The 12,843-nt window shown below is 43.9% G+C and overlaps 1 protein-coding gene across 1 annotated transcript; it reads left to right on the top strand.

The window, feature by feature from the left end:
* Positions 1 to 1,188: 1,188 nt before the first annotated feature.
* LOC140721967 (uncharacterized) lies at positions 1,189 to 8,997 on the top strand. The gene is made up of 2 exons (XM_073036794.1): positions 1,189 to 1,276; positions 5,161 to 8,997. Exon 2 carries the CDS (start codon positions 5,567 to 5,569, stop codon positions 6,956 to 6,958), a length of 1,392 nt encoding a protein of 463 aa, XP_072892895.1. The 5' UTR covers positions 1,189 to 1,276; positions 5,161 to 5,566; the 3' UTR covers positions 6,959 to 8,997.
* The last annotated feature ends 3,846 nt before the right edge of the window (positions 8,998 to 12,843 follow it).

Raw genomic sequence — 12,843 nt, 5'->3', positions numbered from 1 at the left:
ATAACTGTCGCCGAAGATCTTATCCGTTGATTCGTTCCGAAATCCACTTCGAAATATCACCAGGTGACAGTGACAGGAATATCGTCTTCAAGTGGTTACCACAGAACACCCCGATTCCAGGTAAGGGCCAACAGAAGTGATAGCACGGGATACTCCAACAAATCCACACGTATGGATTATACGAAGTGACAGACACACATCCGTTGTACACTGCGTGCCGATGATCAACCCGACCTTCTGGGCATGGAAGAGCTCCAACCCATAGCAGTGACAAGCTGAAGTTCCAACAGTCTCAGTCTCTCCCTCTCCCTCTCCCTCTCCCTCTCTCTCTCTCTCTCTCTCTCTCTCTCTCTCTGTCTCTCTCTCTGTCTCTCTCTCGCAGGCTGCCGCCCCTTGTCTCTGACGTCATAGTCCCGCCTCTCACAGTGAACGAACCTCAAACAACACACACAAAATGCTGGTGGAACACAGCAGGCCAGGCAGCATCTATACGGAGAAGCACTGTCGACGTTTCGGGCCGAGACCCTTCGTCAGGACTCTGATCAGCCTCTGTCTTCAAACGAGCCAGCGGTCTTGTAACACAATGCACCTCTAAAGTCTGACAGAAGACGAGCTACGATGGAGCAGAGTCAGAAACCAGAGTTGCCAGACTGAATCAGGGCTTTGGGGCTCCAGAGAGAGATGGGGTCTGGAGTTTACGAGGAGGAGGAGGAATCAGACCAGCAGGATGTGGCTAAAAATGAAAGATTAGAAACATTTGGAAACCGGTTGACCGAAAAAACGTGGTTAATTTCTGCAAAATACTGGTGGAAATCAACAGATCAGGCAGCAAATGTGGAGAGGAATAAATGGACAACGTTTAGGCCGACTCACTTCAGCATGCCGAGTCTGTGTACTCCTCTGCTTAGTTGCTGCCTGAACTGCAGAGCTCCTCCAGCATTGTGTGTGTGTGTGTCTCTGTATTTCCAGCAACTGCAGAATCTCTTGTCTGCATTTCTGCATTTGTAAGAGGATTTTACTTTGCCATTAGATACACATTGATATTGATTATCTTCTTATGGGAGCCGCTTTCTGCATTAAAACAGCTGCTGAGTTTTCTATACACACAGAAAAAAGCTGAGGTATGGACGTTGAACCAGTACTTGCAGAAACTTTTAACTGCAGCGTGATTACCCGTGAAGCACCGATCAAATGCGCAGGCGTCAGGGCTGCAGCGGTCTCCGGATATCACGCATGCGCGCAGTGCACAAAAAGCCTCGGAAAATGTCGGAAGCAGGTAAGAGCGATTCTTCGTGATATTATCTTAAGTTCCGACCTCGGGACAATTGCTGTGAGTTCCGAACATTACACCCCGCAATCCCGGGACAGTCCTGCCCTCTTCCATCTCTCCAGCCCCACGACCCGTACACCAGCCCCGGGGAGCTTCCGTCTGATGAGGGAGTGGGAGCCGATGGATCTCTCAGACAGAGCTGAGCTCCAGCTATCTGAATGCAAGGACTGGGAACTCGGAGAAAGGGAACAAAATCGTTTCCATCACCAGCTGAGAAAATCACCTTTGTTCTACCTGCAATTACAAACACTTATCCACTTGGCGCGTGGCCAAGTGATCTGAAGGTCACTAGTTCGGGCCTCAGCTGAGGCAACGCGTTGTGTCCTTGAGCAATGCACTTAACAACACATTGCTCTGCGACGACACCGGTGCCAAGCTGTATGGGTCCTAATGCCCTTGGACAACATCGGGGGCGTGGAGAGGGGAGACTTGCAGCATGGGCAGCTGCTGGTCTCCCATACAACCCTGCCCAGGCCTGCATCCTGGAAACCTTCCAAGGCACAAATCCATGGTCTCATGAGACTAGCGGATGCCTATATAATCAAAAACAAGAGAAAATCTGCAGATGCTGGAAATCAAAGCAACACACACAAAATGCCAGAGGAACTCAGCATTAGTACTCTTTTACATAGATTTTGCCTGGCCTGCTGAGTTCCTCCAGCATTTTGTGTGTGTTGCTTGTTCTATTTCCTCTTGCTCTGGACTTTTCTACCAGTGAGAACATGTTTTGTCCCCTTTTCTCTTGGTACATAATGATATCAAACTCCTTTGCCCTGGGCATCATGTAGCTTTCACGTCACAGAATCCAGTGAGACAGACTACTGCCCTTCCCTTCACATTCATTGGCATTTCCATCAATGAATTCACCACCATCTATCACCAGGGGGAGGGTTCAGAGGGAATATTTATGTACAATACAAAAACTGGTGTTACCTGCATGTATTGTAGTGATGCAAAAGTTGCTGGAAAATTTGCATGTGGGAAGAAGTGGAGTGATATTTGGAAATTTGACTGTTTAAAGCGTTGCTTAGCAAGCAAATCACATATGGATGGTGTCCAAATGCTCTGACGAGAATATCCTTAATTATCCACTATAGGCCTGCTACATAGGTTGTGTGAGAGTGCAGATGAACTCGATCAAACCCAGAGGAGATAGAAGTTCTTATTGACATTGTTAAAATGAATACCTCTCTATATAAAATTCAATGTGCATATGCTGCTGTCACTGGGTCAAAATTGCACAGCATAAGATTTTTGCACACACTGGTCTTCACAAATCAGAAGGGACTGGTGGGAAGGTGAAGTGACCTCCAGTGTCCCTGACACCCTCACCTACAAGATGTGCACCCAGCTGCAGCTTGTAAACCTGCACTTTAAGGAGTTGGAACTGGAAATGGATGAATTTCAGATCATCCGGGATTCAGAGGGGGTGATAGGTATGACATGAAGAGAGGTGTTACACCCAGGTTGCAGGACACAGGAAACTGGGTGAAAGTCAGGAAGGGGAACGATGTTAAATAGCCATTGTAGAGTACTTTTGTGGCCATCCCCCACAACAATAGATGGACCACTTTAGAAAGTGTTGGAGGGAATTAGCTGGCAGTGGAATGTCAAAGTGGTGATACATGATTTGTTACTGAGGGGAACAGAACTAGAAGGGGACTAATAGCCTAGGGGTGAGGCTTGCTACTGCTAGTGGGCGGGGGGGGTTAGAGGTTAAACTAAAGTTTCAAGGGGTATGGACCAGAATGCCAGAACAGATACTGGAGAGGGTGAATTGAATTGATTTTCTTACTTATATCCTTCATATACATGAGGAGTACAAATCTTTATGTTGCATCTCCATCTAAATGTGCAATGTCCAATTTATAGTAATTTACAATAAATTGTATGTACAACAGCACAGTCAATATTACACAGAAATACAATCCTTTCAGCATTGAATTAAAGTCTGGTAGACTGGTGGAAGAAGCTGTCCCAGAGAGTTTGTTTTGACACCGGACAGATGTTGTTCAGACCTCAGACAAAGTCATCAATCAAGAGGTTGAGCATGGTGTGAAGACTGTCCTGAGCTGTGTATATCACAATGCAAGAATTATCATAGGAAAGCCTGATGAGCTCAGGACAGGGAATTATGATATTGTAGCCATTACCGGGACTTGGTTGCACCCAACAGTCTGAGGGATTGAGAGGAACAAATTTGTAGAGAAATCACCGACTATGCCAAGAAACAAAGGTTGATTCAGTAAGTCATTTTAACTTTCCAAATATTGACTGAGACTCCCATAATGTAAAAGGACTAAATGGGGTAGAGTTTATCAAATATGCCCTTAATCAGCACATAGAATTCCAGACATAAAAGTATGCAAAAAGGTATTAGGAAATGATCCAGGACTAGTGACAGAAATTAGTGTATGAGAACACTTTGTATCTAGTGATCATAAGGCCATGAGGTTCCAAGTAAATATGGAAAAAGAGAGGTCTGGACCATGGGTTGAGATTCGAAGTTGGAGAATGGTCAATTTTGATGGTATCAGAAAGGATCTGACAAGTGTGGCTTGGGACAGGCTGTTTTCTGGCAAAGGAGTACTTGGTAAGTGGCAGTTGTTCAGGTGAAGTTTTGAGAATGTAGAGTGTGTATGTACTTGTAGAAATAAATGTTGAAGTGTAATTGGTGCAGGCAACATTGGTTTCCAAGAGATATTGTGTTCCTCTAAATGCCTCGGACTGTTGGGTGCTACCAAGACTCATTGATGACTATAATATCATAATTTCATGCCCTGAGTTCATTTGACTTATTTTTTAGTCGTCTTCTGTTGGTTTCTAAAAGCTTCCCAATAGTTTTTACTCTTTTGTTTGCCCTCTCGTTGGCTTTTATGTTGGCTTTGGCTTCTTATTTTAGCCACTGTTGTGTCATCCTGCATTTCCAATGCTTCCACTTCTTTGAGATGTATCGATCACTCAGTTCCTGCATTGCTCCCAGAAACTCCAGCCATTGCTGATCCAATGTCAGTCCTAACTTTTCCCTTCCAAACAAGTTTGGCCAGCTTCTCTGTCATAGAATCATGGAGAAGTTCAGTTTGAAAACAGGTTATTTGGCCCATTGTGCCAATGCTGAAAAAAGATTTAAGCTGCCTGATGCAACTACCTGCACCGGGACCATCACCCTCCATACCCCTACCATCCAGGCTCCCATCCAAAACTTTTTTAAATGCTGAAATTAAGCTCATTTTCACCACGTGCTAGCATCTCATACCACTCTCTCATGACCATTTCAGTAAAGATCTTTTCCCAAAGGTTTCCATTAAATTTTCACCTTCCCTCTTATCCATGATCCTCTGGTTCTCATCCCACCCAACCTCAGTGGAAAACCTGTTTGCATTTACCCTCATACCCTCATAATTTTGTATACTTCCAACAAATCCTCAAAACAATGTATAATTTCCTTGTTTATGTTTAGAGTTTTTTTAGGTGTATAAGCTGTTGAGGGGCATTGATCATGTGGATAGCCAGAGTATTATTCCCAGAGTGTTTCAGTTACTGTGGGGCCAGGCACCCATGCAGCTCAGTGGGAACAGGGAATACCAATGGACAGAGACAAACTGAGCCAGGTCACATATTGGAGATGGCAGAAATGCCCCATTCTTACAGAGACAGGAAGAGCATCAGCGATACCAGCATTGTGCCAAGTTAGAAGATGACTTCTCACTCCAACTTGGGTTGAAACTCACTGTAACAGTGTGATGCCAGATCACACCTTAGCAAATCAAGTGATTTTATCTGAAATGTTGTCCTACACCCATTGATGGATTTTATAAATCTTTTTACAGGTTAAAAATGAAAAGGAATGCAGGAATCTGCAGGAATCTTGAACACGACACACCAGTTTTGATGCCTCTGTCCAGATATTTAAGAAGTGGAGCAAGGGATTCAATCGATCATCCTTCCTACTCAGAATATGTGGAGCGATATACTCCATCATCTGACTGACTGACATACCAGTCATTTTACACAGGGGGAACCCGTTCATCTGCTCAGACAGTGTGGAGGGATTCACTTGGTCATCTCAATTTAAGGTACATCAGCGAATTCACACTGGGCAAAGCTATTCAGCTATTCTGTGTGTGAGAAGGGACTCAGTCGGTCATCCCACCTGTGGACACACCAGTCAGTTCACACTGCACAGAGGCTGGTCATCTGAATTTGTGGGGAAGGATTCACTCAGTCATCTGACTAATGGCTCACCAGCGAGTTCACACAGCGGAGCGGCCATACACCTGCTCAGAATGTGGGAAGGGATTCATTCGGTCATCTAAACTGAAGGTACATCAGCGAGTTCACACTGGCGAGAGGCCATTCTCCTGCTCGGACTGTGGGAAGGGATTCAATGAATCATCTCAACTGAAGGTGCATCAGAGAGTTCACACTGGGGAGCGGCCATTCACCTGCTCAGTCTGTTGGAAGGGATTCACTTGTTCATCTAAACTGATGGTACATCAGCGAGTTCACACTGGGGAGAGGCCGTTCACCTGCTTGGACTGTGGGAAGACATTCACTTGCTCATCCCAACTGAAGGTACACCAGCGAGTTCACACTGGGGAGTGGCCGTTCACCTGCTCAGACTGTGGGAAGGGATTCACTCAGTCATCTAAACTGAAGGTACATCAGCGAGTTCACACTGGGGAGAGGCCATTCACCTGCTCGGACTGTGGGAAGGGATACACTTGCTCATCCCAACTGAAGGTACATCAGAGAGCTCACACTGGAGAAAGGCCGTTCACCTGCTCCGTCTGTGGGAAAGGATTCACTCGGTCATCCGAACTACTGGTACACCAGCGAGTTCACACTGGGGAGAGGCCATTCACCTGCTCAGATTGTGGGAAGGGATTCACTCGGTCATCCGAACTACTGGTACATCAACGAATTCACACCGGGGAGTGGCCTTTCACCTGCTTGGACTGTGGGAAAGGATTCACTTGCTCATCCCAACTGAAGGTACATCAACGAGTTCACACCGGGGAGAGACCATTCACCTGCTTGGACTGTGGGAAAGGAATCACTTGCTCATCCCAACTGAAGGTACATCAGAGAATTCACACTGGGGAGCAGCCGTTCAATTGCTCGGACTGTGGGAAAGGATTCACTTGCTCATTTAAACTGATGGTACATCAGCGAGTTCACACTGGAGAGAGGCCATTCACCTGCTCAGACTGTGGGAAGGGATTCACTTGCTCATCCCAATTGAAGGTACATCAGAGAGTTCACACTGGGGAGAGGCCGTTCACCTGCTCAGACTGTGGGAAGGGATTCACTTTGTCATCGCAGCTACTGAGGCACCAGTCAGTTCACACTGGGGAGAGGCCTTTCACCTGCTCAAACTGTGGGAAGGGATTCACTCAGTCATACACACTAAAGGCACACCAGTCAGTTCACACTGGGGAGAGGCCGTTCACCTGCTTGGACTGTGGGAAGGGATTCACTTGCTCATCTAAACTGAAGTTACATCAGCGAGTTCACACTGGAGAAAGGCCATTCACCTGCTCAGACTGTGGAAAGGGATTCACTTGTTCATCTAAGCTGAAGGTACATCAGCGAGTTCATACTGGGGAGAGGCCATTCATATGCTGAGACTGTGGGAAAGGATTCAGTCGGTCATCTTAACTACGGAGACACCAGCAATTTCACACTGGGTAGATGCCGATCACCAGCTCAGACTTTCAGAAGAGATTCTTTCAATCAAATCAACCAAATGTGCATCATTGAGTTCACACTGGTGAGAGGCCGTTCACCTGCTGTGAATGTGGGAAGCAATTTACTCAGTCATTAAACCTCATGTAACTCTTGCTTTGGCTAGCAGATTTATATAGGGGGTGATAGACCCCTGGCCCAGCCAAATATAAGGAATCTTGTTTGGGTGGGTGCTATGTGATGACCCCTGTTACAAATCAGTACCCCGAAATAACAAATGGTACACAATAGTGATTAAACAATTGAGCTTTATAATTCTTACTTTGACGATATAGTTAGTGAAATAAACCAAAAGAAAAGAGAAAGGGCTCACTCTCACCATTCGAGTTTTCCCATCTCTCCCCATCAAAAGACCACGAAAATCTCTCTTTCAGACTCACAAGAAAGAACATTGCTGTCATTGGATAGCCTTGCACTCCAAACCCTTTTATCTCTAGTTGTAACCTAAACAATGCTGCTACATAGAAACCTTTACCTCAGCAGTGAAAAATTACATAGAGGCCATTACATTAGCAGTAATGTAACTGTAGCAGTAGTGAAACCTTACAGCATGTTACACTTGTGACACACTACCGGGTTCACACTGGGAAGAAAGTTTCAATGAGCTGCATGCTGGAGATTTGTCCATCACCGTTGCTGAATGCAATTTCGAGAGTGACTGTCAGTGTTGAACTCTGCAATTATTGCTGCTGCTCACCACACCCAGTTCTGCACCCTGGTCACTGGGAATGGGAGGAGTTTCTTCTGCTGCACATTCACTTTTAATGGGACTGGAGTTTAATGTTCTGGATCTGAGACAAATAAATCAGTTTATTTTAAACTCTGTCTCCAGTACTTAGTGAATTTATAACACACCTAGTGTGAGTCAACTCAGGCCTGCTGGACCCGGCCAGTGATTCTGTTCCACGACAGTCCTTTTAAATCCTCCCCTTTTGTTCCCCTCTCGCTCTCCCTGTTGTGATGGGTTCCAAACAGTCACCACTCTGTGGGTGAAGAGGTTTCCCTTGAATTTTCTGCAGACTGAAGAAGTCGAGCTGACTGCAGTTCTGTCTGAGATGTCCCTTGGCCCTCTAATTTCTGGACTGAGGAAGAATGCCATTCGTAGTTAATCTCCTTATTCAGGGCTCATTTCCACATTATGTGCAATTTTCCCTGCTTCTTAAGATAACACCACTGTCCTCCAAAGACTGAAAGCAGAATGGGAAACGAAGCAGGGTCAGAAGCCAGAGGCGGGTCTGCAAAGGGCAGAGTTTGGGGCTCTGGATGATGGTTGGTGTAAGAATGTATGATCAGGAGAAGGGATTCAGCAGGACGTGGCAACGAATGACACAGTAGCAACATTTGGAAGCTGATTGGCAGAGAAAATCTTTTGGTTGTCTGATAATACAAACAATAGCTGTGGTGAGGTGCTTCACTGGTCAAGGAACATTTGTGTGTTGGGAATGGTTTTATCTATTGAGCGAGTTGTTCCTGCTTATTTATCCTGTAATATTATATCCAGATAATTATTATGAATTGTCCTATCTGACATAATGTATTGATTATCATATAATGTTAGATTTTAACTCTAAAACTGGATCAGGCTTGAATTTATGGTGCCTTGATGAAGTGCTGGAGGTCATTGATGAGTTTGTATTTTAAAGCAAGATGTTGGTGAATGATATTTAGAACTTCATTGTACCTGCACAAGTGATCAGATTGAGTTCAACTACTGCAGAATCCTGGAATGTGTTGGATTGTGTCTGGTTTCTCTTGGCATTTTCTGCACTTACTGCTTTGTTTTTTATTTGTATTTCATGTATTTTTGATTTTTTTTTCATTTTGTTAACCACCTTGTCCTGTATTTCTGCAAGGAACCCCTCTGTTTGTGGGAAGAAGTCTCGAACTCTCAGTGGAGTGCTCGATGCTTCTTTGTCAACATCTGATCTGCTTAGATTGTTGGGATGTCTCCCATGGAGGGTCATACTCATTCCAATGGTTAATGCTTTCTTCCATAGTGGTAATTCATTTTTCTGAGTTGGTCTTTCATTTAAGTTTTCTGGTCTGTATTGCTTATCACGATTGCATATACACACATGGAGTGCTGAATCCTGTTCATTTTTGATGAAAATATATACTTAGTTTTATCTGACTGTTGTGTGATTTTTTATCATGTGTGTTATATCTCTTCCTCGTTCTGTCCAAGCTGGTGTTAATCTAAGTGGGTTTGGGTGTAAATAGTCTTTTCTAAAGTTTTCTAAAGTTCTTATTTATCTTTGTAAATTCTACTGATTGAAATGGGACCAAGATATCTTTGTAAAAAATAATTCAATGTCAGTGTTGATGGAAGTGTTTATTGCCTTTGTTGTGGTTGTTAACTATTGAGCTCTGACAGGTTTTTTTAAAGCCTTGAACTAAATTTTTCAAAGGTTTTCCTATTTTGCACTACTTCCTATTTTCTTAGCTTCTTGATATTCCAGATACGTGGGTATCAAGAGTCCTGATAAGGGGTCTTGGCCCAAAAATTTGATTCCCATCATTAGATGCTGCCTGACATGCTGAGCCCCTCCAGCACATTGTGTGTATTACTCTAGATTTCTAGCATCTTCAGGTCCTCTTGTTTCCCAGATACTTACATGTTTCTTGAAAGAACAAGCCAGGAACAAGCTGGCCATGGGGTTGTGTGGAACCTGTTGTTAAAATATTCAATAAAATCATTAGAAAGAGATGGCATAGTGTTGGGAGTTGTAGAATCTGTGGGTAGAATTAAGAAACAGCAATTGTAAAAAAAAAATCCCTGATGGGAATTGTATAGAGACCTCCAAACAGTAGTAAGTATGTGGTCCACAAATCAGAATGGGAGATAGAAAATGCGTGTCAAAAGGGCAATGTTATGGGGGATTGTCATGTAGGTGATTCGGAAAATTAGGATGGTGTTGGTCTCAAGAGGAAGTACTCCTAGAATGCCTATGAGATGCTTTTTGGAGCAGCTCGTGTTTGAGGCCACTTGGGGATCAGCTATTCTGGATTGGGTGTTGTAATGAACTGGAATTAATTAGGTTACTCAGGTTCAAAGAACCCTCAGGGGCAAGGGATCTTAATGTGATCAAATTTCCCCGACATTAGAGAAGGAGAAGCTAAAGTCAGATGTGGAATACAGAGAATTAGAGAGGCATGAGAGAAAAATTGGTCAAAATTGATTTGAAAAGAACACAGGCAAGGTTGAAAACAGAGCAGCAATGGCTGGAATTTCTGGAAGCAATTCGGAATGCAAGGATATACACATCACAAAAAGGAAGTAGTATTCTAAAGGTAAGGTGACAAAACTGTGGCTGATAAGAGAAACCAAAGACAACATAAAAACCAAAGAGATGGCTTAGAGCAAAAATTACTAGGAAGCTAGATGATTGGGAAGCTTTTAAGAACAAACAGAATGCAACTAAAATAATTGAGAAGGAAAAGATGGAATACATCGATGAGCTAGGCAGCAATATTAAAGGGGATAACAATTTTTTCTTCAGGTAATAGTGTAAACGAGAGGCTGAAGTGAATATCAAACCTCTGAAAAATGATGCTGGAGAGGTAGTAATGGGGTGGGTGCGGAAGGTGATGGCAGATGAACTGAATAAGTATTGTGCATCACTCTTATCTGTCGAAGACACTTGCAGGAATATGGAAGTCCCTAATGTTAGTGGTCAGAATGTTTAAAGTTATGTTACCTGGGAGATGGTTCTTGGGAAACAGATGGTCTGAAGGTAAATAGGTCACCTGGACCAGGTGGTACTCCAACCAGAGATGGCTGAAGAGATATGAATGCATTAGCAATGATCTTTCGAGAATCGTTAAGGAAATTTTCAGAAGTTTTCTGATGACTCTGCCATAGCTGGATGCATCAGCACCGCAGATGAGGCTGAGTACAGGGCTACGGTGGGAAACTTTGTCACATGGTGTGAACAGAATCATCTACAGCTTAAAGTGAAAAAGACTAAGGAGCTGGTGGTGGACCTGAGGAGAGCTAAGGCACCGGTGACCCCTGTTTCCATTCAAGGGGTCAGTGTGGACATGGTGGAGGATTGCAAATACCTGGGGATATGAATTGAAAATAAACTGGACTGGTCAAAGAACACTGAGGCTGTCTACAAGAAGGGTCAGAGCCGTCTCTATATCATGAGGAGACTGAGGTCCTTTAACATCTGCCGAGGATGTTCTACGAGTCTGTAGTGGCCAGTGCTATCCTGTTTGCTGTTGTGTGCTGGGGCAGCAGGCTGAGGGTAGCAGACACCAACAAAATTAACAAACTCATTCGTAAAGCCAGTTATGTTGTGGGGATGGAACTGGACTCTCTGATAGTGCTGTCTGAAAGGAGGATGCTGTCCAAGTTGCATGCCATCTTGGACAATGTCTCCCATCCACTCCATAATGTACTGATTAGGCACAGGAGTACATTCAGCCAGAGACTCATTCCACCGAGATGCAACACTGAGTTTCATAGGAAGTCATTCCTACCTGTGCCTATCAAACTTTACAACACCTCCCTCGGAGTGTCAGACACCCTGAGCCAATAGGCTGGTGTTGGACTAATTTCCACTTGGCATAATTTACTTATTATTATTTAAATATTTATGATTTTATATTGCTATATTTCTACACTATTCTTGGTTGGTGCGACTGTAACAAAACCAAATTTCCCTCAGGATCAATAAAGTATGTCTGTCTGTTTGTCATTATATCCCAAGAAGTTTCTTCCTTCACTACTCTCCCTCTCTCAGTTTTTGCCCATTCTTCAAATTTGTCTGTCCTGCTGCAGTCGCATTGCTTCCCTAGCACTAATAGCGCCTCCATCTATCTTTGAATCATCCGCATACCTTGACACAAAGCCAGCAATTCCATTATCCAAATCATTGACAAATAATTTGAAAAGCAGCGGACAGACTACTGCCCCATGACCACTATTCACTGCTAGCCAACCAGAAAAGGCTTCTTTAATTCCCACTCGCTCCCTCTTGGCTGTTAGCCATTCCTCCCATCCATGCCAGTATATCTACTGATTTTTATCCTGTTAAACAGTCTCATGTGTGACACCTTATCAGATGCCTTCTGAAAACCCAAGTAAATTATATCCACTGCCTCTCGGTTGTCCATCATGCTTATGACTTCCTCGAAGAACTCTAACAGATTTGTCAGGCAAGATTTCCCTGTACAGAAGCTATGCTGGCTTTGACTTATTTTATCATTAGTCTCCGAGTACCCCAAAACCTCATCTCTAATAATAGACTCAAACACTTCCCCAGCATGAGGTGAGGCTAACTGGACTATGATTTGCTTTCCTCTGCCTTCCTCCCTTCTCAAATAGTCGATTGTCATTTGCAATCTTCCTGTCCTCCGGGACCATGCCAGAAGCAAGTGATTCATGAACTCATCATCCGAAAATCCAAGCAAAATACATCCACTGCTTCTGCTTTATCTATCTTGCCTGTTGCTTCCTCAAAGTATTGCAAGTGATTTGTCAGATACAATTTCCTTTAAAGGTATCCTGCTGACTTTGGCCTACTTCATTATGCGTCCCCAATTACAGTATCCAAAAACACACACCCTTAATACACTCCAACATATTCCTGACCACTGAGGTCAGACTAACTGTCCTATAATTTTCTTCTGCCCTCTCTCACTTCTTAAAGTGTGGAGTGTGGTTTGCAACTTTCCAGTTTGCCAGAACCGTTCCAAAATCTAGTGATTCGTGATAGATCATTACTCATTACTTTAAGAGAAAACTTAGGGGGAGCTTC

The sequence above is a fragment of the Hemitrygon akajei genome, unplaced genomic scaffold (genome assembly GCF_048418815.1).
Source record: "Hemitrygon akajei unplaced genomic scaffold, sHemAka1.3 Scf000066, whole genome shotgun sequence".
NCBI classification, from domain to species: Eukaryota; Metazoa; Chordata; class Chondrichthyes; order Myliobatiformes; family Dasyatidae; genus Hemitrygon; species Hemitrygon akajei.
Note: the sequence above shows the minus strand (reverse complement) of the source record. Positions and strands in the feature narration are given on the sequence as shown.